Source organism: Mobula birostris, chromosome 6 (genome assembly GCF_030028105.1).
Source record: "Mobula birostris isolate sMobBir1 chromosome 6, sMobBir1.hap1, whole genome shotgun sequence".
Classification (NCBI taxonomy): Eukaryota; Metazoa; Chordata; class Chondrichthyes; order Myliobatiformes; family Myliobatidae; genus Mobula; species Mobula birostris.
This window is the reverse complement of record NC_092375.1, coordinates 12,320,427-12,347,220: the sequence shown is the minus strand read 5'-3', so window position 1 is coordinate 12,347,220 and position 26,794 is coordinate 12,320,427. Positions and strand designations below refer to the sequence as shown.

Sequence of the window (26,794 nt, the reverse complement as noted above, 5' to 3'; positions counted from 1 at the left end):
CGCATTACAGCAGCTGAATACCTAAAGGTGTCCAGTAACTTCCTTCCAAGGACCCCCAAGCGACAGCCCGTCAGGAGATGAGGTGAGCATAAAGATAAAACATAAAGATCAGCTTTGTTTGTCACGCACATCAAAAGGAGCGATGCCTCAAAAAGGCAGCATCCATCATTAAAGACCCCCATCACCCAGATGATGCCCTGTTCTCATTGTTACCATCAGGAAGGAGGTACAGAAGCCTGAAGACCCACACTCAACGATTCAGGAACAGCTTCTTCCCCTCTTCAATTGGATTTCTGAATGGACACTGAACCCATGAACGCTACCTCATTACTTTTATTTTTATTTTTGCTGCAAAAACAATAAACTTCACTGATATTAAATCTGATTCTGATTCTGAAACCTGCAGTGAAATGTATGGTTTGCATCAGTGAGCAGTTCAGTCCAAGGATTCGCTGGGGCAGCCACGTATGTCGCCATGCCTACAACTCACTTACCTGTACCTCTTTTTGGAATGTGGGAGGAAACCCACATGGTCACAGGGAAAATGTACAGACTCCTAACAGACAGCAGCAGGAATGGAACCCCGATCACTGCCGCTGTAAAACGTTATGTTAACTGCTGTGCCGGAGATCTATGCAAGCGTCATGGTGGAGAGGTAGAGGGATAGACCATTTGTCAGACTCTCTAGACTAGCAAGCTAAGAGCCATTGTCGTAGTGTGGAGATATTATATCAGACCGCAAGACAGAAGTTTGTGAGATATTTGTTGGACTTTCATTGATGGTCAGAAGCTCCCTGAGAGCAACTCAGAAGCTTGTAGCTAGAAAGATGCATGATTTAATGGACAAACACAAACAATTGTGAAGTAGTGGATAGAGTGCCATAGTATAAAGATCCATTGCTTCATGTGAAAATTCTATGTCTGAAAGGATGTTGATAATGTCTTATACATACGGTTAATGTATGAAGAACATTTGATGGCTCTGGGCCTACTCTGTGTAGTTTAGAAGAAACGGAGGCAGGGCGGGGGGAATCTCATTGAAATCTATTGAATATTGAAAAGCCTAGACAGAGTGGACACTTGCCCATACATCTTTAAACTTTTCACCTCTTACTTTAAATGCAGGCCCTCTAACATCTGGCATTTCTTGCCATTTCTACTCTGGAGGTTTTGGGTGGGGACGAAAATTCTGACTATCTGTATGATCTAAGCCTCTTAATTTTATAAACTTCCAGCAGGTCTCTGCTCAGCTTCTGTGCTTCAGAGCAAACAACTGTCAGTGCAAAAGTGAAGTGTTATATTAGGAAACATGGTGAGGTTGCAAATACCTGAGAAGTATGAATAACTGGTATAGAGAAGCAATAGAATCTGAGGAAGCATATATACAATACACACAAATTGCTGGCGGAACTCAGCAGGCTAGGCAGCATCTATGGAAAAGAGTAAACAGTCAATGTTTTGGGCCGAGACCCTTCATCAGGAGCATATACACAATACTGTAAATTAGGCCATGACACAAGGATTTGTTTTTAGCGAGATGGGATTGGAGAGCTGAGAAATCTTGCCAAACTTTGAACCTTGTCCAGACCTCATTTGGATTACTGTGAGCAGGCCTGTTCGTGTTGTGCAGACACTGGTGTGGGTAATTGATACCTGTATGGCTATCGATCGTGGAGCTGAACACTGGGTGCCTTTTGAAATGGGGAAGCTGAAAGATGATCTGATAGAGAGAGACCTTTGGTGTTAAGAAGGGTGCTGACAGTGCTGATACAGATCAAATGTTTTCACTTGGGGGATAAAGAGCAAAACTGGAGAAAATTGATAAAAAGAAGTTGGAAAGCAAATTCAGAAAAAGACACTTCACCCCAAAACAGTGCAGAGTTTGTGGAACTTCCACAGAGTTGTTGAGGGAATTGTGTAAATGCCTTTAATGGATTATTGGGCAGGTACAGGAACAACAAGCATAGAAATCAAAGCCCAGTGCCCAAAGGCCTGGAGACTGGTGGTGGCCTATCCTGGTGTTGGAGGACTGTTTTTTTGTGTGTGTGTTGGGGAGGGAGGGAGGAACAGGGCTTATTGTTATTGTTCTGTTGCTTGTGCTCTGTGTTTTCTGCCAAGCATTGTGGTCAAAAATAGCAATAAGAAAAGTAGTGAGGTAGCGTTCATGGGTTCTTTGTCTATTCAGAAATCGAATAGCAAAGGGGAAGAAGCTGTTCCTGAACCGTTGAGTGTGTGCCTTCAGGCTTCTGTACCTCCTCCCAGGTGGTAGCAATGAGAACAAGGCGTTACTTGGGGGATGGGGATCCTTAATGATGGACGCCACCTTTTTGAGGCATCGGTCCTTGAAGATGTCCTGGATTCTTTGGCGGCTAGTGTCCATGATGGAGGTGACTAAATTTACAGTTCTCTGCAGCTTACTTAGATCCTATGCAGTAGCCTCCTCACCACCCATATCAGACAGTGATGACGACACAGGATTGATAAATCTGAATCTGAAATCTAAGCAAGTATATTAAGGATTTTGTTGACAGATGCAGTTGATTGGTGCAGGTTTGATTGAACCAAAATCCCTAATATGTTCGTGGCATAGATGGACCACCCAGTTACACCCATGTAACTGATTACCCTAATCACCTGTATGCCTTAGGAATGTAGGTTGTCTGACTCTGTAGCTTTTCATTGATTCTGTTGTGTTTCATTGTATCTACTGTGAATGCCCACAAGAAAATGAATCTCAGGGTAGTGTATGGTGACATACATGTACTTTGATAATAAATTGATTTATTTATTTAGAAATACAGTGCTGAACAGGCCTTTCCAGCCCGACAAGCTGCCCAGCTCAGCAACCCACCTACATAACCCTAGCCCATGGGTTCCCAACCTTTTTTTATGCCATGGACCCCTACCATTAACCAGGGGGGGTCTATGAACCCCAGGTTGGGACCCCCTGCCCTAGACTAATCACACAGCAATTTAAATGGCCACTTAACCTACCAACATTTGGTCTGTGAGAGGAAACCGGAGCACCCAGTGGAAACTTACGTGGTCATGGGGAGAGCATACAAGCTCCTGACAGGCTGCAGCAGGAATTGAAACCAGGTAGCCTGTACTGTAAAGCATTGTGCTAAGCGCTAGCTACCATGCCGCTGCAGATCATGGTATGGCAAAGCCTAACAGAACATCAGAGACACGAGGAAATCTGCAGATACTGGAACTTCAAGCAACACACATAAAAGTTGCTGGTGAATGCAGCAGGCCTGCCAGAAGATCAGAGAGCAGGTTATTTGTGAGAGATGTTGCTTAACAACACAAACAGTAACATGGTCGATCTCATTGTTGAAGACTGCTGGTCAGTAATTACCCAGGTTAGATTTGTCTAGCTGAAGAGGAGACTTGCAAGCAACTTGCCATATTGTTGGATTGGTCCTGGTGTTAAGCAGCTCGGCTGGAGGTTCTAGAGTGCATGGCTTCTGTATACAGCTGGGGTTTTATCTTCTCCTTTGTATCCATTGGTTTCACTTGCATCTTGATATCACGGGGAGTGACTCAGGTTGGCTGGACAGGCTGCTTCTGTGATGATGGGGAATCAAGGAAACCCAAAATTGTTCACATCTGCTTAACTTGGCTTAAATACTTCATTTTGTTTTTAGCACTTTATTTATTTGTTTATTTTTATTTAGTGATGCAGTGGGGAACAGGTCCCTCTGGCCCAGTGAGCTGCACTGCCTAACAACTCACCTATTTTACCCCAGCTTAACCATAGAACAAATTACAATGACCTGTTACCCTACTAACCGGTACCCCTTCGGACTGTGCAAGGAAACCAGAGCACTAGAGGAAATCCATGCACACCTAGCTGTAATAGTATTGCACTAGCCACTAGGTTACTGTGGTACCTTGCCATTGTGCTGGGCTATGCCATTGCTGGTGACGAGTATTTTCTTGGAACTGCCTAAAATTGTGCATTTAGTACATTTTATAAATGCTGCCTAAAAGTGATCCAATTTGGATTATTGTTTCCAAGATTCAAAGTTGTATGTAAATCTTGTCTATGGGATTGGAACATTTTCTTTAATCATTTAACCAAAATCATTTAATCATTTTGTTTCATCAGGACTGTGCTGCTGATGGGGTTGAAGTGAAATTTTACACTTCATACATTGACTGGTGTCCTTTTAGAAATAAAGTCTGGTCAAAGTGTGGGGATCATTTTCTGAGTCGAACATTGGTATGAGTAATAGTTCTTTACACCAGTTGCTTAGCTGATCTCTCTGATCATTGCAGTTTTTATTTTAATTTTCAGCTGTCCAAATAATTCCTGCCACAGTGCAGCCGGCAACTCCCACCACAATTAAGGTCTTCACTGGAACGCCGAAGCCGGCCAAAGTCCCACGTGCTCCACGGATCTCTGGTGAAGACAGAAGTTCTCCAGGGAACAGGACAGGTAAGAGGAAATTAGGATGATGTGGGTTTTAATGGGCTGGACGTTCCTTCATCTGCCTGGGCTGCTGATGCCTGCCAGCTGTCTGTTGCCTGAATCCTCTTTTAATTTGAATCATCTCCAGGCATGAACCTCTGCAAGGGAGCTGGCTCCTAGCTAATCAGTGTGGGTCAGCAGTGTGAGTTTATCCCAGTGTAAGTGGCTAGTCCCACACATGATTTGTTTTGACAGTCATTATAGCCAAGCCTTTTTAATCACGTCTATTCAAACACAGCCAAAATCTAATTAAACATGCTACTAAAATTATTTCAGCTTTTTAAACTGCTTTACAAATATAAAGAAAACAATTAAAAAGCATCTACTCATTCTGCCCCACAAGTAGGGCATTTAGTCCTTGAGTTCTCATCATCTTGCAAAGGATTCCATCAGTTACACAAAGTACTAGAGAGGGGTTCAAACCTTTTTTATGCCATGGACCAATAACGATAAGCACAGGGTTCCCATGCTGTACCATTTTTATCCAACTTCTTTATCTTCAAGTTCCCTACCTCATAAAACAAAATAATGCAATGCATAATTACTCATCCCCTTCAAGTCAGTACTGTATTTAGTAAATGCACTTCTGGCAACAATTACAGCCTTCAGTCTGTGTGGATAGGTCTCTGTCAGCTTTGCACATCTGGACACTGCAATTTTTCCCCAATCTTCTTTACAAAACTGCTCAAGCTCTGTCAAATTACATGGGGCTTGTGAGTGAACAGACCTTTTCAAGTCCAGCCACAGATTTTCAATTGGATTAAGGCTTGGCCAATCCAGGACATTAACTTTGTTGTTCTTAAGCCATTCCTGTGTAGCTTTGGCTTTATGCTTGGGGTCATTGTCTTGCTGGAAAACAAAACTTTTCCCAAATCACAGTTCTCCTGCAGACTGCATCATGTTTTCCTCCAGGATGTCCCTGTATTTTTCTGTATTCATTTTACCCTCTATCTTCACAAGCCTTCCAGGGCCGCCTTGAGTGAAGCATCCCCATAGCATGATGCAGTCACCACCATTCTTCACGGTAGAGATGGTGTGTTTTTGATGATGTACGGTGTTTGGCTTACACCAAACATAGCATTTAGTCTGATGGCCAAAAGAGCTCAATTTTAGTTCCAATTGACTTTAGAGTCTCCCACAGGCCTTCTGGCAAACTCTAGCCAAGATTTCATGTGAGTTTTTTCAACAATGGCTTTCCCTTTGCCACTCTCCCATATAGCTGCAACTGGTGAAGCACCTGGGCAACAGTTGTTGTATGCACAGTCTCTCCCATCTCAGCCACTGAAGCTTGTAACTCCTCTAGAGTTGTCATAGGTCTCTTGGTGGCCTCCCTCACTAGTCCCTTTCTTGCACGGGCACTCAGTTTTTGAGGACAGCCTGCTCATGTATATTTACACAGCTGTGCCATATCCTTGCCATTTCTTGATGATTGACTTAACTGTACTCCAAGGGTTATTCAGTGACTTGGAAATTTTCTTGTATCCATCTCCTGACTTGTGCTTTTCAATGCCTTTTTGCGGGGTTACTTGGAGTGTTTTTCTGTCTTCGTGGTGAAGTTTTTGTCAGGATACTGACTCACCAACAGTTGGACCTTCCAGATACAGGTATATTTTTACTACAATCAATTGAAACACCTTAACTGCACAGATGTGCATAATTTAGCTAATTATGTGCCTTCTAAAACCAATTGGCTGCAATGATGATTTGGTGTGTCATATTAAAGAGGGTGAATACTTATGCAATCAATTATTTTGTGTTTTGTGTTTGTAATTAATATAGATCACCTTGTAGAGATCTCTTGTCACTTTAACACGAAATAGTCTTTTTTTTATTGATCAGTGTCAAAAAAGCCAAATTAAATCGACTGTGATTCAATGTTGAAAAACAATAAAACACAGAAACTTCCAAGGGGGGTGAATACTTTTTATAGGCACTGTATACGTCACCATATACAACCCTGAGATTCATTTTCTTGTGAGCATACTCAACAAATCTATAGATTAATAGCTATAATGGATTCAAGGAATGACTGCCCAATTCGTGCAGAAGACAACAAACTGTGCAAATGCAAAAAGAAGCAATATATAATATAACAACAATATAAATAAATAAGCAATAAATATCAAGTACATGAGATGAAGCTTCCTTGAAAGTGAGTTAATATGAATATTTCAGTGTTGGGGCAAGTGATGTTGAGTGAAGTTATTCCCTTTGGTTCAAGAGCCTGATGGTCGAGGGATGGTAACTGATCCTGATAGTGTGAGTCCTGAGGTTCATGTGCCTACTTAAGGTGTCTTCCAGGTTTCAAGGCCCATGATCAGTGGTGTGCTGTCAGATTAAGTGCTGTTTCATCAGTATTTTGTCATTTTTACTAATGATTTGGTTGAGAGTGTAGGTGGCATGTTTAGTAAGTTAGCATATGATGCCAAAATCGTGGGTGTAGTGGACAGTGGAGAAGCTTACAATGTGATTTAGATCCACTGGGAAAGTGAAAAAGAGAATGGCAGATAGAATTTAACCCTGACAAGTCGTGTACTCTGGGAAGTTAGACACCTGGATGGGAAGGATATGGAGGACTATGCAGGTTAGTGGGACTGGTCAGTTTAGTACTGACTAAGTGGGCCAAAGGGCCTGTTTCTGTGCTGTACTTTTCTATGACTCTTTTCTATGTAACTTCAAACGGTTACCTAGTTGGTTCCTGACACTCAGAGGTTTAATTATCCACATTCAAAGCTGCAGTCTATCTCAAAATGCAGAGTTAATTTACACTGTTTATACAATATTGAAGCAGAAACTGACAAGCAGAGTTGTTTGCTCTCCAGGCAACAATGGGCAGATCCAACTCTGGCAATTCCTCCTGGAGCTTCTCACAGACAAGGATGCACGTGACTGCATTTCGTGGGTCGGCGATGAAGGCGAGTTCAAGCTGAACCAACCAGAGTTAGTGGCTCAAAAGTGGGGTCAGCGAAAGAACAAGCCCACCATGAACTACGAGAAATTAAGTCGAGCTCTCAGGTAAGTTACCTGACACTCCAACACTTATACAATTGAAGCTCAAGACTGATGAAGAGTTTCAGCCCAAAATGTCAGCTCTTTATTCCCATCCATCGATGCTGCCTTGATCTGCTCAGTTCTTAAAGTATTTTGTGTGTGTTGCTTAAATTTTATTCCTACCTTTCAAGGTACATTATGATTGGCCAAGGAAATTGGGTCAATGTAATCTGCTGATTATAATTATAGCGTTCAGATATAAATCATATAAATTTGAATTATTGCTGCCTGCAGGAAGATGAATCTCAAGGTTGTAAATGGTATACATACTTTGGTAATGAATGAAATATTGATTGATCTCAGGGTCTCCATCTGTATAAACTGTCTGATTCACTTGGCAGCCTCCTTCGGTGAAGAGCTTTCTGACCTTGAGCCGACTTTTCCACTTTGTTCACGGGTCTTTGGTGCTTTCTGTAGGCTTACTGTTTCTCTGCACTTTGCTGCAATTAGCATTGGTATAAAAGTAATTTCACACCCTCCTTTTGAATAACCCATTCAAGCACCCACTGAGTTCCAGGCTGTGATTTGCATCATGAGTTTATGGCTACTCATGTTTTAAGATGGGTTGAGTTGATTCTCGCATGCAGCATGCTGATTACTGAGTCGGCTAGACACAGGAAGCATTCATTCCCGCCAGTAGAAAGTAGCTTCTATTCTCCAATCAACAGATAAAATGACCTTCATTATGTAGACTTAGTGACAACTTTACTAGGTACCACCTATACCTAATTGAAATCGCCACTGAGTGTATGTTAGTGATCTTCTGCTGCTGTAACCCATCCAATTCTATGTTCAACACGTTGTGTGTTCACAGGGGCTCTTCAGCACACCACTGTTATAACACGTGGTTATTTGAGTCAGTGTTGCCTTCCTGACAGCTTGAAGAAGTCTAGCCATTCTCATTAACGAAGCATTTTCACCCTCAGGATGCTGCTCACTGGATGTTTTTTGTTTTTTGCACCATTCTCTGTAACCTCTAGAGCAGGGATTCCCAACCTTCTTATACCATGGGTCCCTACCATGAACTGAGGGGTACATGAACCCCAGGAGATCAGCGGTTTCTGAGATACTCAAACCATTCCATCTGACACCAACAATCATTCCACGGTCAAAGTCACTTAGATCACACTCCTTTCCCATTCTGATGTTTGGTCTGAACAACAACTGAACCTCTTGACCATGCTTTTATGTATTGAGTTGCTACCAGATGATTCGCTAATTAGATATTTCCATTAACGGGCAGGTGTATAAGTGTATCTAATAAAGTGGTTGTGACTGAAAGAATGTCATAGTTGGGAGTTTAACATCAAAGGATATACTTTGTATTGAAAGGACAAGCAGGAAGGCATAGGTTGTGGTGTGACTGTTGGTAAGAGATGGAATCGCCTCTTTAGAAAGAGGTGACGTAGGATCAGAGAATGTCGATTCTTTGTGGGTGGAGTTAAGAAACTGCAAGGGTTAAAAAAAACATTATGGGAATCATATAGAGGCCTCCAAATAATAGCCAAGATGTGCAGTTGACATTGCAAAGGGAGCTGAAGGGGGCACGTAATAAGGGTAATGTCACAATTGTAGTGGAGGGCGGCTTCAATATGCAAAGGGTTGGGAAAATCAGGTTGATGTCAGATCGCAAGAGAGGAATGTGTTGAATGCCTACCAGATGGCTTTTTAGAGCAGCTTGTGCTTGAGCATACTCAGGAAAAAGCTATCTTAGATTGGGTGTAGTGTAATAATCCAGATCTTAATTAGTCATCTTAACGTAAAGAAACCCTTTGGAGGCACTGATCATAATATGATTGAATTCATGTTGCAATTTGAGAGGGAGAAGCACAAGTCATGTGTATCAGTATCGCAATGGAATAAAGAGAAGCTTACCCAGGTGGACACTGGCGGGGATGAATCAGAACAGAGGTGGCTGACGTTTCTGGGAATACTTCACAAGGCACAGGATAGGTATGTCCTACAGAAGAAGTTGCTCTCAGATGCCAGGGGTAGGCAACTGTGGCTGACAAGGGAGGTTAAGGACTGCATAAAAGCCAAGGAAAGGACATATAAGGTAGCAAAAGTGAGTGGGAAGTTGGATGGTTGGGAAGCTTTTGAAATCCAATGAAAGGCAACTAAAGAAGCTGTAAGAAGGGAAAAAATGAAATATGAGGGCAAACTAGCTGATGATATAGTACAGGATACTAGTAGTTTTTTCAGTTATATAAAGAATAAAAGGGAAGTGAGAGTTGATACTGGACCACTGGAAAATGATGCTGGTAAGGTAGTAATGGGGAACAAAGAAATGGCAGATGAACTTAATAAGTACTTTGCCTCAGTCTTTACTGTAGAAGACACTAGGTCTATGTCAGAGATTCATGAATGTCAGGGCGCAGGAGTGAGTGCCATTGCTATTACAAAGGAAAAATGCTAGGCAAACTCAAAGGTCTTAAGGTGGATAAGTCACTGGGACCAGATGGACTACATCCCAGGGTTCTGAAAGAGGTTGCTGAAGAGATAATGGATGTATTAGTCATGATCTTTCAAGAATCACTTGATTCTGGTATGGTCCCAGACAACTGGAAAATTATAAATGTTACTCCACTTTTTAAGAAGGGAGGAAGACAAAAGAGAGGAAATTATAGACCAGTTAGCCTAACCTCAATGGTTGGGAAAGTGTTGGAGTCCATTATTAAGGACGAGATTTTGGAATACTTGGACACTAATAGAAACATAGAAAACCTACAGCACGACACAGGCCCTTCAGCCCACAATGCTATGCCGAAAATGTACGTACTTTAGAAATTACCTAGGGTTACTCATAGCCCTCCATTTTTCTAAGCTCCATGTACCTATCCAGGAGCCTCTTAAAAGACCCTATCGTATCTGCCTCCACCACTGGTGCCGGCAGCCCATGCCATGCACTCACCACCGTCTGAGTAAAAAAAACTTACCCCTGGCACCCTCTCTGTACCTACTTCCAAGCACCTTCAAGCTTATAAAATAAGTGATTACAAATAAGTCAAAGTCAGCATGTTTCTGTTAAGGGAAATCTTACCTGACAAATCTGTTAGGATTCTTTGAAGAAGTAACAAGCTGGCTGGACAAAAGAGAGGCAGTAGGTGTCGTTTACTTAGATTTTCAGAAGGCATTTGATAAGGTGCGTATGGCGTTACAGGATACTGGCATGGATAGAGGAATGGCTGATAGGCAGGAGGCAGTGAGTGGGAATAGGGGCCCTTTCTGGTTGGCTGCCAGTGACTAGTGATATCCCTCAAGGGTCATTATTGGGACCACTACTTTTCACATTGTTTGTCAGTGATTTAGATTGTGTAATTGATGGCTTTGTGGCAAAGCTTGCAGATGATAGGAAGATGAGTGGAAGAGTAGGTAGTGCTGAAGAAGCAATGCGATTGCAGCAGCATTTAGACAAATTGGAAGAATGGGCAAATAATGACAGATGGAATACAGTTTTGGGAAATGTACGATAATGCATTTTTGTAGAAGGAACAATAGTGCGGACAATTATTGAAATGGGGAGTAGGTTCAAACGTTGGGAGCAGAGGGACTTGGCTAATATACAGGTTGAGTCTGTGGTAAAGAAGGCAAATGCAATGTTGACATTGATTTCAAGAGGAAAAGGATATTCAAAAAAAGATAACGATGAACCTTTTTAAGATACTAGTCAGGCCACACGGAGTATTGTCAACAGTTTTGAATCAGAATCAGGTTTATTATCACCGGGATGTGGCGTGAAATATGTTAACTTAGCAGCAGCAGTTCAATGCAATTCATAATATAGAAGAGAAATTAATAATAAATCAATTACAGTATATGTATATTGAATAGATTTTAAAAATGTGCAAATAACAGAAATACTGTATATTTTTAAAAAGTGAGGGTCCCTTATCTTAGAAAGGGTGTATTGTCATTGGAGAGAGTCCAGAGGAGATTCATGGGGATGATTCTGAGAATGAAGGGGTTAACATATGAGGAGCATTTGGCAGTGTTGGGCCTGTACTCACTGGAATTCAGAAGAATGAGTGAGAATCTCATTGAAACCTACCGAATGTTGAAAGGACTAGATCAGGTGGATGTGGTGAGGATGTTTCCTCTGGTGGGGGTATCCAGAACTATAGGGCACAGCCTCAAAATTGAGGGGTGACCTTTTAGAGTGGTGAGTGGTGAATCTGTAGAATACTCTGTCACAGACTGTGGAGGGCAAGTCCGTGGGTATGTTCAAAGTGGAATTTGATAGATTCCTCATTGGTTAGGGCATCAGGGGATATGGTGAGAGGGCAGTGTATGAGGTTGAATGGGATCTGGGACCAGCCATAATGAAATGGCAGAGTGGACTTGATGGGCTGAATGGCCTAATTCTGCTCCTATGTCTTATGGTCACTGAGTGTATGTTTTCAAAGGGTCTTTTTTGTTCAGATGGCAATTGGTTCCTGTAGTGAGGTCTGGGAATTCAAATCTGTCAGATGCCAGGGAGTTTTCAATGGCGTAATTATTATAGATTAAGAAAGTTTTTATTGTCTTTAGTTTTAGATTGTATCCCCTCAAAAACTTTTTTTGAAAGCTTTTTCAAGTTTTATGTGGGGTGAGAAGCAAAATTTTTTTAATAAAGTCTGTTTTCTGGATCTATTTCTGTTTAATGTGTACAATAAAAGTAAGAGTTTAATGCTAAGGCTTTCTAAGGCATTGGTCAAATCATACGTGGATATTGTGAGCAATTTTGGGGCCCTTTTCTGAGAAAAGATGTGTTGGCATTGGAGAGGATCCAGAGGAGATTCATGAGGATGATCTCGAAGACATGTGAGGGGTGTTTGATGGCCTTGTGCCTTTATTCTCTGAGGTTCAGGAGATGAGTGGGGATCTCATTGAAACCTTTGAATATTGAAAGGACTACATAGTATGGGTTCAAGAGGATGTTCCCAATAGTAGGGGAGTCTAGGACCAGAGGGCACAGCCCCAATGAAAGAACAGAGATGAAAAGGAATTTCTTTAGCCAGAGGGTGGTGAATCTGTGGAATTCATTGCCATAGACAGCTGTGGAGGCCAAGTCATTGGGTATACTTAAAGTGGAGGTTGATAGGTTCATGATTAGTCAGAGCATCTAAGGTTGTGGGGAGAAGGCAGGAGAATGGGATTGAGAGGGAAAATAAATCAGCCATGATGGAATGGCACAGCAAACTCATTGAGCCAAATGGCCTAAATTTGTTCATGTGTCTTACTGTCTTATTATTAGAATCATGTTTCAGTGTAGATCTTGAAAGAGAAATACAAGCCAGTATTTGGTAAATGTAGCTGGAGTTTGCATTTTCAGGAAGAAGTGTGATTCTTGAGTGATTCAGTTATCAAATGCCACCTGTTCCTGTGAAATTCTCTCTTTCAGCTCATCCCATATAATCCCAGTCGCCACAGCCTCCACTAACACTTAGCGTGACTCATTCAGCGCTTAGACTTGTGTTCAACTGAAGTCTGTGATATTTCTGCGAGATCGCAAACGTTTAACATTTACTGCCCACCTGCTATGGTATGCATCTCATGCAGAGGAGAGAGGGAGAGGTGATAAAGGATTGGACTTTGCTTGAAGCGGAGGGAATTGAGAGTTCCATCAGCTTCAAGATGTATGAATGATCAGTTCATTGCAATGGAGGTAGGATATTGGTAGTTGATTTTTACAGCATATAATGTGTTGATTTGCTTGAAGGAAAGGAGTGTAAGACATGTAGGAGGATTTGGTCACGTGGCCCATTGAGTCTGTTCATTCAGTGAGAGCACCTACCTCAGTTCCGTCTTCTGCTTGATCTAACTGTCGCTTTATTTCCTTGTGCCCATCTTTAATGGGTACAGTGACTGAAGCCTTCCTTGTGTTAGAAATTCCACAGTTCAAACAGAAAACATTCTCGTCTCATTAGCATCAACACAAGTGATTCCTTCGCACTCATCATCTACCAGCTTGTACTCCTCCTCCTCCCCAATCTTATTTTGGTTTCTTCCAACCCCCCCACCCCCCTCCCTTCTTTTCCAGTCCTAATGAACGGACTTGGCCCGAAACTTCAATTATTTATTATAGATGTTGGCTGACTTGCTGAGTTCCTCCAACACTTTCTGTGTGTTGCTTATCTTAGTCTTAACTGGGATCCTGTCCCTTGTTCCAAACTTTCCAGAATGAGGAAATGGCCTGCCAGTGTTTCTGGGAGGTGCAACTGTCACGGTGGGATTTTCTCTCTTTCATTTACATTAGATCAATCTCGACCGAGTAAATGCTGGGGATCTCATCAGGTCAAGCAGCATCTATAGAAATGGATAAACGCTCAACATTTCAGGCCGTGGCACTTGTTCAGAACTGGAAAGGAAGAGGGAAATCACCGGAATAAAAAGGTGGGAGGTGGGAACGGCGGCTAGCTGAAGGGTGTTAGGTAAAGCCAGGTGGCTGGGAAAGGTAAAGGGCTGGAGAAGAAGGAATCTGATAGGATAGGAATATGGACCATGGGAAAAAGGGAAGGACGAGGGGCACCTGGGGGAGGTGATAAGCAAGTGAGGAGAAGAGGTAAGAGGACAGATTGAGAAATAAAAGAAGAGGGAAGGGAGAGGGGAAAGAAAATACCGTAAGGAGAATTTGATATTCATGCCATCAGGTTGGACGCTACCAAGATATGGAATATGAGTTGTTGCTCCTTCACTCTGAGAATGGCCTCTTCGTGGCAAAAGAGAAGGCTGTGGACTGACGCTGCCTGCATTGCCTCTTTGAAGATGTAGGTCCAATCTCGCCCAATATCCTGAACATTTCAGACTTATTTCACTGACTTGTGTGAGGTAAAATTGTTGCTTTATAGCAGCAGTACACTGCAAAGACATAAAATTGCTACAAATGGCAGAAATAAATAGTGCAAGGAATTATAATTAGCTAATGCTTATGGACTATTCAGAAAACTGGTTGCAGAAGGGGAGAGACTGTTCCTGAATCATTGAGTTTGTGCCTTCAGGCTCCTGTACTGCCACCTTGATGGTAATAATGACTGGAGAGCATGGCCAGAATGGTGAATACCTTCACGATGGATGCTACCTTCTTGAGGCACTGGTTCTTGAAAGTGTTGTCGATGGTGAGGCAGATTGATTGTAGAAAAGGTCAACATTCAGTTTGCTTTACTATTGTTGATTGTTTTTTTTTAACCGAGATCACTCTGTGCACTCGCATTTATTAGTTTCCATATCACTTAAAAATGCTTTCTACTCTTTCAAGCAAATGACCTCATTTATCCACATCACACTCCATCTGCCATCTTCGTGCCCACTCGCCTTCTTTGTACATCTCATTACATCTTCCTCACACACATTTTCTCACCTAGTTCTGTGGCATTAGTAAGAGAGGATACCTTTACACTTTGGCTTCATTCAAGTCATTAATATAGATTACAAACAGCTGGGAGTCCAATACTAATTCTCGCAGCAGCCTGCCAGTTGGTCCTATTTAGAACATAGAAATCTACAGCACTTTACAGGCTCTTCTGCTCACAATGTTGTGCCGATCATGTAACCTACTCGAGAATTTCCCCAGCCCTCTATTTTTCTAAGTTCTATGTACTATCTAAGAGGCTCTTAAAAGACCCTGTTGTATCCGCTTCCACCACCGCCGCTGGCAGTGCATTCCATGCACCCACCACTCTCTGTGTGGAAAAACTTATCCCTAACGTCCCTTCAGTACCTTTTTCCTGATACCTTAAAACTATGCCCCCACGTGTTAGCCATTTCAGCCTTGGGGAAAAGCCTCTGGCTATCCACACAATCAATACCCCTCATCATCTTATACACCTCTGTCAGGTCACCTCTCATCCTCCGTCGCTCCAGTGAGAAAAGGCCAAGTTCACTCAACCTATTCTCATAAGGTACACCCCCCAATCCAGGCAACATCCTTGTAAATCTCCTCTGCACTATCTCTGTATAGTATCCACATCCTTCCTGTAGTGAGGTGACCACAATGCAGCACAGTGCTCCAAGTGGGGTCTGACCAAGGTATTATACAGCTGTAACATTACCTCACAGCTCTTGAACTCAGTCCCATGGTTGATGAATGCCAACACACCACACGCCTTCTTAACAACACTGTCAACCTGCGCAACAACTTTGAGTGTCCTATGGACACAGACCCCAAGATCCCTCAGATCCTCCACACTTCTGAGAGTCTTGCCATTAATATTATATTCTGCCTTCAAATTTGACCTACCAAAATGAACCACTTCATACTTATCTGGGTTGAACTCCATCTGCCACTTCTCAACCCAGTTCTGCAACGTAATAATGTCCTGCTGTAACCTCTGACAACCCTCCAGACTATTCACAACATCCCCAAGCTTTGTGTCATCAGCAAACTTATTAACCCACCCTTCTACTTCCTCATCCAGGTCATTTATAAAAATCACGAAGAGTATGGGTCCCAGAACAGATCCCTGAGGCACACCACTGGTCACCGACCTCCATGCAGAATATGACCCGTCTACAACCACCCTTTGCCTTCTGTGGGCAAGCCAATTCTGGATCCATAAAGCAAGGTCTCCTTGGATCCCATGCCTCCTTACTTTCTGAAGAAGCCTTGTATGCGGAACCTTATCAAAAGCCTTACTAAAATCCATATACACTGCATCCACTGCTCTACCTTCCTCAATTGTTTTGTTACTTCCTCAAAGTATTTAGTCAGGCTGGTAAGGCACGATCTGCCCTTGACAAAGCCATGCTGACTATCCCTAATCAGATTATGTCTCTCCAAATGCTTATAAATCCTGCCTCTCAGGATCTTCTCCAACAACTTGCCCACCACTGAAGTGAGACTCACTGGTCTATAATTTCCTGGGTTATCTCTACTGGCTTTCTTGAACAAGGGAACAACATTTGCAACCCTCCAATCCTCCAGTACTTCTCCTGTCCCTATTGATGATGCAAAAAACTCAGCAATCTCCTCCCTCGCTTCCCACCATAGCTTGGGGTATATCTCATCCTGCCCCAGTGACTTATCTAACTTAATGCTTTTCAAATGCTTCTGCACGAGCTCTTTCTGGGCCATTAGTCTGTAAGGGAGAAACAAATCGTTCAGATAGTTGTGCTGTTGCCTCATGGGTCCGATCCTGACCGCTGCTGTCTTTGTGGAGTTTGTCCACTCTCTGTGTCTACACTTCCAATCGCAAAAGATTAATTAAAGGTGAAGACTAAAGATTAGTTATTTTTGTAACATGTACATCAAAACTTAAAAGTGAAATATATTGTTCTGTGTCAATGACCAACATGTCCTGGGGGTAGACTGCAAGTGTAGCCATGCTTCCAAGTAGATGGTTCGAGGCAGTTTGTTCCTCTGCCATTTCCCCAAGGCTTTTGCTTGGTCCCAGTGCGTGGCCTTAATGTTCTCAATTCCATCCTGAATGCTCCTGCCCCACTCTGAGTCATAAAGACTACAGAGAGTTAGGAAGGAGGTTGAGAAGCAGGACCTCAAAAGTAGTAATCTACGGATTACTGCCTGTGCCACGTGACAGTGAGTATAGGAATAGAGTGAGGTGGAGGATAATGCGTGGCTGAGGGATTGGAGCAGGGGGCAGGGATTCAGATTTCTGGATCATTAGAACCTCTTTTGGGACAGGCGTGACCTGTACAAAAAGGACGGGTTGCACTTGAATCTGAGGGGGACCAATAGTGTTGCAATATCCTGGCAGGGAGGTTTGCTAAGGCTATTGGGGAGAGTTTAAACTAGAATTGCTGGGGGGTGAGGACCGAACTGAAGGGACAGAGGAAGGGGTGGTTGGCTCACATATGGAGAAAGCTTGGAGACAATGCAAGAGGAAAGATAGGCAGGTGATAGAGAAGGGATACAAATGGTTTGAGATGTATCTCTTTTAACGCAAGAAGCGTCATGAACAAAGTGGATGAGCGTAGACCATGGATCAGTACTTGGAGCTATGATGTTGTGGCCATTACAGAGAATGGTTGCTTGGAGTGCCAGGCTTCAGATATTTCAGAAAGGACAGGGAGGGAGGAAAAAGAGGTTGGGGTGTGGCACTGCTGATCAGAGATAGTGTCACAGCTGCAGGAAAGGAGGAAATCATGGAGAGCTTGTCTACTGAGTCTCTGTGGGTGGAAGTTAGAAGCAAGAAGGGGTCAATAACTCTACTGGGTGTTTTTTATAGACCATCCAATAGTAACAGGGACATCAAGGAGCAGATAGGGAGACAGATGCTGGAAAGATGTAATAATAACAGGATTGTCATGGTGGGAGATTTTGAGTTCCCAAATATCCCTAGAGCAAGGGGTGTAGGTGGGATAGAGTTTGTTAGGTGTGTTCAGGAAGGTTTCCTGACATAATATGTAGATAAACCTACAAAAGTAGTAATACCTATAAAAGCAGAGGCTGTACCTTGATCTGGTATTGGGAAATGAATCTGGTCAGGTGTCAGGTCTCTCAGTGGGAGAGCATTTTGGAGATGGTGATCACAATTCTGTCTCCTTTACCATAGCATTGGAGAGGGATAGGAACAGACAAGTTAGGAAAGTGTTTAATTGGAGTAAGGGGAAATATGGAGCTGTCAGGCAGGAGCTTGGGAGCATAAATTGGGAACAGATGTTCTCAGGGAAATGTACAGCAGAAATGTGGCAGATTTTCAGGGAATATTTGCGTGGCGTTCTGCATAGGTACATTCCAAAGAGACAGGAAAAGGATGGTAGGGTACAGGAACCATGGTGTACAAAGGCTGTTGTAAATCTAGTCAAGAAGAGAAGAAAAGCTTAAAAAAGGTTCAAAAAACTAGGTAATGATAGAGATGGAGAAGATTATAAGCCTAGCAGGAAGGAGATTAAGAATGAAATTAGGAAAGCCAGAAGGAGCCATGACAAGGCATTGGAGAGCAAGATTAAAGAAAACCCCAAGGCATTCTACAAGTATGTGAAGAGCAAGAGGATAGACATGAGAGACTAGGACCAATCAAGTGTGACAGTGGAAAAGTGTGTATGGAACTGGAGGAGATAGCAAAGGTACTTAATGAATACATTGCTTCAGTATTCATTACGGAAAAGGATTTTGGCGTTTGTAGGGGTGATTTACAGCGGATTGAAAAACTTGAACATATAAACATTAAGAAAGAAGATGTGCTGGAGCTTTGGAAAGCATCAAGTTAGATAAGTCTCCGGAACTGGACGAGATGTACCCCAGGCTACTGTGGGAGGCGAGGGATTGCTGAGCCTCTGGCAATGATCTTTGCATTATCAATGGGGGACAGGAGAGGTTCTGGAGGATTGGAGAGTTGCAGATGTTGTTCCCTTATTCAAGAAAGGGAGCCTGGGAAATTATAGACCAGTGAGTCTTACTTCAGTGGTTGGTAAGTTGATGGAAAAGATCCTGAGAGGCACAATATGATTAGGAATAGTCGGCATGGCTTTGTCAAATGCAGGTCGTGCCTTACAACCTTGATAAACACATTTATGAAGGTAGAGCAGTAGATGTGTATATGGATTTCAGCAAGGCATTTTGATAAGGTACCCTTATGCAAGGCTTATTGAGAAAGTAAGGAGGCATGGGATCCAAGGGGACATTGCTTTGTGGATCCAGAACTGGCTTGCCCACAGAAGGCAAAGAGTGGTTATAGACGGGTCACATTCTGCATGGAGGTCGGTGACCAGTGGTGTGCCTCAGGGATCTGTTCTGGTACCCCTTCTCTTCGTGATTTTTATAAATGACCTGGATGAGGAAATGGAGGGGCCGGTTAGTCAATTTGCTGATGACACAAAGGTTGGGGGTGTTCTGGATGGTGTGGAGGGCTGTCAGAGGTTACAGCGGGTCATCGATAGGCTGCAAAACAGCTGAGAAATGGTAGTTGGCGTTCAACCCAGATAAGTGTGAGGTGGTTCATTTTGGTAGGTCAAATATGATGGCAGAATATAGTATTAATGGTAAGACTCTTGGCAGTGTGGATGATCAGAAAGATCTTGGGGTCCAAATTTATAGGACACTCAAAGCTGCTGCGCAGGTTGACTGTGTGGTTAAGAAGGCATATGGTGTATTGGCCTTCATCTACCGTGGGATTGAGTTTAGAAGCCGAGAGGTAATGTTACAGCTATATAGGACCCTGGTCAGACCCCACTTGGAGTACTGTGCTCAGTTCTGGTCACCTCACTACAGGAAGGATCTGGAAACTATAGAAACGGTGCAGAGGAGATTTACAAGGATGTGGCCTGAATTTGGAAGCATACCTTATGAGAATAGTTTGAATGAAGCCTCCCTTTTCTCCTTGGACCAGCAGAGGTTGAGAGGTGACCTGATAGAGGTGTATAAGATGATGAGAGGCATTGATTGTGTGGATAGTCAGAGGCATTTTCCCAGGGCTGAAATGGCTGTCACAAAAGGGCACAATCTTAAGGTGCTTGGAAGTAGGTACAGAGGAGATGTCAGTGAAGTTTTTCAGGCGGAGAGTGGTGAGTGCGTAGAATGGGCTGCCGGCGACGGTGGAGGCGGATACGATAGGATCTTTTAAGAGACTCAAGATATGTACATGGAGCTTAGAAAAATAGAGGACTGTGGGTAACCCTGGGTAATTTATGAAGTAAGTACGTGTTCGGCACAGCTTTGTGGGCTGAAGGGCCTGTATTGTACCGTAGGTTTTCTATGTTTCTAATAAAACATAGAACAGCACAGTACAGGCCCTTCAGCCCACAAACCTACTTCAAAGTCAATTTAACCCTTCACTCCCACATTCTCTTCGATTTTTCTTTCATCCATGTGCCTATCTAAGAGTCTCATAAATGTTCTTAACATATCTGCCTCTACGAACACCCTGGCAGGGCGTTCCACACACCCACCACTCTCTGTGTGGGGAGGGAGAAAAGCTTCCTCTGACATCCCCCCCAATATACTTTCCTCCAGTCACCTTAAAATTATGCCGTCTCATATTAGCTATTGCCTCTTTCGGAGGTGGAGGGTGTGAAGATTATCTTTATTTGTCACATATGCACAGAAACATTGAAAAATAACAGTGAAGTACATTGTTTGTGTTATCGACCAACACAGTCTAGGGAAGTACTGGAGGCAGCTGGAGTGCTTCTAGCAGCAATATAGCATGCCCACAACTTACTAACCCTAGCCTGTATGTCTTTGGACTGTGGGAGGAAACCAGGGCACCCAGACAAAACCCACGTGGTCACGGGGCGAATGTATAAGCTCCTGACAGACAGTGCTGGGAATTGAACCCCGATCTTCCGATTAATTGCTAACCACTATGTGCTAACCACTACACTACCATGCCGCCCACTAGATTAGCCACTCTAGTCTGTTTAGTGTATAAGCATGTAGTAGAGACTATGGAGTGGAGGGTGGGTATGTGAAGATAATAAATGGTTAGTGCAGACTTGATGGGCTAAAGGACCTGTTTATTTGCAGTATGTCTCTATCACCAAGCGAAGGTTAAAGGAAGAAGTGTTTTCTGGGCAGGAGCATGGGAAAGATTGTAAATGGTGAAAGGAAATCAAAGTGAAGTGGTGTCATTTTTAAACTAGATTTCTGGCTGTTGTGACGAGTCACTGGAGAGACACTGAAGCTGGTGATGTAACGGTCTTTATTCATCATGACAAACTGACATTCTCCTGGAGACCCTCTCCATAGAGTCCCACAACTCAAAGTACATCACATTTTTATGGGCTTAAGATCAATGCTAGCAGTAGCTGAATCAATAGTTACAATCACATCATTTACTTCAATACTTTGGGTTGACAGTGCTTCCTTTGAATTGCATATCTGCAGTAGCAAACACCTCTGAATGATCAAATGCCTTCTCTGGGACAAGGTAAGGATCCCAACCACCCAGGACATGCCCTTTTTACATTGTTACCATCAGGAAGGAGGTACAGAAGCCTGAAGGCACACACTCAGCAATTCAAGAACAGCTTCTTCCCCTTGCCATCCGATTTCTGAATGGACTTGGAACCCATGAACACTACCTCACTGATTTTTTTTAATTATTTTTTTATACTATTTATTTAACTATTTAATAGACCTATATAATAGACATACACACAACACATATATATATATATATAATATAAACACATACAGAATGTAACTCATTTTTTTCCCTCTGTATTTACTGATCATGTATTTCATTGTACTGCTGCCGTAAACTCAGGTTGGAGGAATAACACCTTATATTCTGTCTGGGTAGCCTCCAACCTGATGGCATGAACATTGACTTCTCCAACTTCCGTTAATGCTCCACCTCCCCCTCGTACCCCATCCGTTATTTATTTATTTATTTATTTATATACACACTTTCTTTTTCTCTCTCTCTCCTTTTTCTCCCTCTGTCCCTCTCACTATACCCCTTGCCCATCCTCTGGGCTTCCCCAACTCCCCCTTTTCTTTCTCCCTAGGACTCCTGTCCCATGATCCTCTCATATCTCTTTTGCCAATCACCTGTCCAGCTCTTGGCTCCATCCCTCCCCCTCCTGTCTTCTCCTATCATTTCGGATCTCCCCCTCCCCCTCTCACTTTCAAATCTCTTACTAGCTCTTCTTTCAGTTCGTCCTGACGAAGGGTCTCGGCCCGAAATGTCGACTGTACCTCTTCCTAGAGATGCTGCCTGGCCTGCTGCATTCACCAGCAGCTTACAATGGTGCAAATACTTAGCCAGTGTTGCCTTGTTTGATGCAGGCCAATTAACTTTTGTCTTGTGTTTGGCTGACACAGACAAGAATGTTTACTGTATCTCTTGAGCAGCCAGTCCTGTGCTGTGGGCCGCCGGCTTGTAGACAATGCTGTTTGTAAAGCTGTACCTTTACCTTCAGGCTGTTGATTGCTTTCAAATTACAGTAAGAACTGAAGACTCACTTGAATTAATATATGCTGTAGTCACGTAATTTCGTAACTCCAGACTAATCCCTAACACCCTAATATCTTCTCTCACGCCCAGATATTATTACGACGGGGATATGATCTGCAAGGTCCAGGGGAAGCGCTTCGTCTACAAATTTGTGTGCGACTTGAAGACGCTCATCGGCTACAGCGCAGCAGAGCTGAACCGTTTGGTCACAGAATGCGAACAGAAGAAACTGGCCAAGATGCAAATCCACAGCATGGCTGGACAGCCAGTCACCACGGTAACGCTGGCTGCGGCCTCACTGCAGCCAGACAAGGACAGTTGAAAGGTCTCACCCCAAGGCCTGTAGCATGGTTTTGGGGAGTTGGGGGGGAGGTGTGGGAGGAGGGGGTCGGGGTGTGCGCCCTTCTTTCGCTTCTCTTGAGCGGCACCTGTCCTCCAGTGTCCCGATCAGGTCGAGCAGCTGGCTTCTTCCTCCCTGCTTCTGGGACTGTACAGTGTTCGCGTGGCCTCGAGGTGAGGCTTGAGGTGGGGATCTGTGTCCCGCTGTCTGGTTGTACACTGCGTTAGTAGTGTCAAACGGGACAGGCTTCAGCAGCAGACTTCATGGTATGTTTAAAAAAAAATGTGTACTGGCTTCACCTTATTCTATCAAATTTTTTGAGTTATTTTTGCAGATATTTTTACCCTTATGTGAATTTTGAATAAAAAAGTGTACTCCATTTTCCCCGAGTGTGACCCACTTTCCATACTGTCATAAGCGTTGTTGATAATCCGAGATCATAATACGTAGGAAGGGAATAAGACTATTGAGCCCCATCGAGTCCTCCCCTGCCATTCCATCATGGCTAATATATTATCCCTCTCAACTTCTACGTTAAACATACCTATTTTGGATACCATTGAATTTGTAAGACTGACACAAGGCTTAATTAGTTGCATAAATTTAGTTTGTATTTGCATATTCCTCTCAACCCCATTCACCTGCCTTCTCCCCAAAGCCTTTTGCACCCTTGTTAATCAAGAACCTATCAACCTCCACTTTAAATATACACAATCTCAAGACTCTGCGGAAAGTGGTGCGGACAGCCGAGAGCATCTGTAGATGTGAGCTTTCCACTATTCAGGACAAGCACGGTCACAGGTGTATAAAAAGGGCCCGAAGGATCATTGGGGACCCGAGTCACCCCAACCACAAACTGTTCCAGCTGTTACCTTCTGGGAAACTGTACCGTGGCCTAAAAGCCAGAACCAACAGGCTTCTTCCACCAGGCCATCAGACTGATTAATTCACGCTGATACAATTGTGTTTCTATGTTATATTGACTGTCCTGTTGTGCATGCTATTTATTATAAGTTACTATAAATTGCACATATTGCACATTTAGATGGAGACATAACAACGATTTTTAGTCCTCATAAATATGAAGGATGTAAGTAATAAAGTCAAGTCCATTCAACTCAACCCAACCACTAGAGGCTAGTACTGACATTCTCAGAGACCAGGAGATCAGTGGTTCAAGCCCCTCTCCGGGACCTGAGTTTGATCCTTTGTTGGAGTGCTGTAAAATCAAGATCCCATTGCCAGAGGAGGTAACGTGCAACTTCTCCAAGTGGAGGAAAAATATCCTGTGCTTGTTTCCAGGAACTCAGTTCTACTTTGACAACAAAGATATTGGGTAAGATAGAGAAACACACAAAGTACTGTAGGAACTCAACAAGTCAGGAGAAGAATAAACAATTGGTATTTTGGGCCAAGACCCTTAATCAGGACAGGAAAAAAATGGGGAAGATGCCGGAAAAAGGTGGGGAGAGGGACGGATTACTCTAATGAATCTCAGGGTATTATATGGTGCCGTGAACGATCTGTATTTTAATAATAAATTTATTTTGAACTATGAAAAGCTGACAAGTGATAGATCAGGGGATAGGTGGGTGGGGGAGGGGAGATGAAAGGTGGAAGAGGCAAAGGGCAAAAGAAGAAAGAATCTGATGGGAGGGAACAGTGGACCATGGGAGAAAGAGGAGGAGGAGGGAGCATTAGAGGGAGGTGAAGACACAAAGAACAACAGAAGCATTTATACAGCATCTTCCTGGTCTCCATTCATCCCTTAGCACTTTCAGAGTGTAGTCAGTATTGCAGCAACAGACACAAGTAACCAATTTCACACAGCATTCTAACAAAACAATAGCATGGAACAATAACGAGATGCTGGAGGAACTCAGCGGGTCAGGCAGCATCTGTGGAGGGAAACGGATCATCAACTATTTCAGATCAAGACCCATCATCTGAACTGTTAGCAGTAGAGGTCCTAGAACTCAGATGTTGGTAACAGAAAAATAGTATAGTCTTAATTGGGTAATATGTATTAATGATGCTGACTGAAGCCAGAGAGAGTTAAGCTGTTTTTCTTTCGGTGAATTCTGTGGTGCTATTTACACCCAGAAGAGACAGGCCCTTTAACATCTCACCACTTGAGAAGAGTGAGTGGCAGCGGACTTCATCGGGGCCCATGAGATGCAAGAGAACAAGGAATACTGTCACGTGTCCGGCAACAATGGATATGAAATTGAGTCAGGTTTAATAAACAAACAACGATCTTTATTAACCTCTACTCAGAAACATAGAAAGGTAAACAAACTAGCTCAACTGGAAGTTAACCGTTATGTGGCTATATTGAACAAACAGTCGAACTTAGAAACAGGTCTTAAAGTAGTAAATTCGAACACAGTCTTAAAGTAGTTAATTGAAAAGTCCTAGTGATTTTTACAGTCTTTAAGGAGAGACTTTACTGCAGCAACAATTCCTCCAAAGAAAATGATGAATCTGCCGATCACAGTTGAGCGATGCCTTGTTGAAGCAATCACGAAGAAATAAAGGAAATGACCTTTTCTCTTGGGAGCGTGGACACTGCACAAACCGTCCTAACCTTGCAGGGGTTTAACTCAAACGTGCCTGCCACAATTTCCCAGACGATTCGATTCCTAACAGTCGAACACTTCCAAAATACCAAACGTCGTCAACTTTACCCAATCCTTTGGGTTCCCGTACATTGGTAAGATCTTCAGTCTCCAATACTAGACTGTAAAAGTAAAACAAATGTGCAACAAACAAAAACTGGCGGCGATTGGGGAAGCCGCCTGCAACAACGTGTTTGCACCTTAAAATAGTAAAAACTGCGTCACACTTTGGCGGGCTTCCTTAAGTACTGTAGGGAACATGCCATCACGTGACATAACATCACCCCCACGGTCATGAGACAATTACATCATCCCACTGTCCTGTGATCAAACCTGGGGCATGTAACAATACAAACATTTCACAAATGTGAGTTAGAAATTAGAACATAAAATGGTACCCTTTGGCCCACAACCTTGTGCTGACCTTTTAACCTACTCTAAAATTAACCTAACCCTTCATTTCTAAATAGCCCTCCATTTTTCTTTCATCCAAGTGCCCACCTAAGAGCCTCTGAAATGTTGACTGTTTACTCTTTTCCACAGATGCTGCCTGGGCTGCTGAGTTCCTCCAGCATTTTGTGTGTATAACATTGATTTTCAGCCTCTGCAGATTTTCTCTTGTTTGTATGCTTTCCCACCTTTTGCACTCAGAATAACTGCTACTCATTTCTCATGGGCTATTTAATTTGCTTTAAGATGCTCCTCAATTTGTTCCGTATATATCAGCCAGTTATCCATTGTGCAATTGAACACATCTATCTCTCTGATGTAGCCAACCATTTCTGCCTTTTGTTTTATTTATGAGTATTACCGCCCGGTACTCAGGCACATCGGCCACTCCAGGTACCATCAAAGGTGCTTTCATTCACCTTGTACATCTTTTTTTCGATTGCAAGTCACTGCTGTATAACCATATAACAACTACAGCACGGAAACAGGCCATCTCAGCCCTTCTAGTCCGTGCCAAACTCTTACCCTATCCTAGTCCCACCGACCTGCACTCAGCCCATAACCCCTCCATTCCTTTCCTGTCCTTATATCTAACCAATTTAACTTTAAATGACAACATCGAACCTGCCTCAACCACTTCTGCTGGAAGCTCGTTCCACACAGCTACCACTCTCTGAGTAAAGAAGTTCCCCCTCATGTTACCCCTAAACTTTTGTCCTCTAATTCTCAACCCAAGTCCTATTGTTTGAATCTTCCCCACTCTCAATGGAAAAAGTCTAACCATGTCAACTCTATCTATCCCCCTCATAGTTTTAAACACCTCTATCAAGTCCCCCCTCAACCTTCTACACTCCAAAGAATAAAGACCTAACTTGTTCAACCTTTCTCTGTAACTTAGGAGATGAAACCCAGGCAACATTTTAGTAAACCTCCTCTGTACTCTCTCAATTTTATTGACATCTTTCCTATAATTCGGTGATCAGAACTGTACACAATACTCCAGATTTGGCCTTACCAATGCCTT

At 43.0% G+C, this 26,794-nt stretch overlaps 1 protein-coding gene across 4 annotated transcripts in view; it reads left to right on the top strand.

Moving 5' to 3' along the window:
* gabpa (GA binding protein transcription factor subunit alpha) overlaps positions 1–23,083 on the top strand; it is a 75,270-nt gene extending 52,187 nt beyond the window's left edge. For all 4 annotated transcript variants that reach the window (XM_072259879.1, XM_072259880.1, XM_072259877.1 and 1 more), the window contains 3 exons: positions 4,304–4,444; positions 7,300–7,492; positions 22,453–23,083. In XM_072259879.1, the coding sequence (XP_072115980.1) occupies positions 4,304–4,444; positions 7,300–7,492; positions 22,453–22,684 (566 nt within the window). In that variant the 3' untranslated portion in view covers positions 22,685–23,083. The remainder of the gene's footprint in view (positions 1–4,303; positions 4,445–7,299; positions 7,493–22,452) is intronic.
* The last annotated feature ends 3,711 nt before the right edge of the window (positions 23,084–26,794 follow it).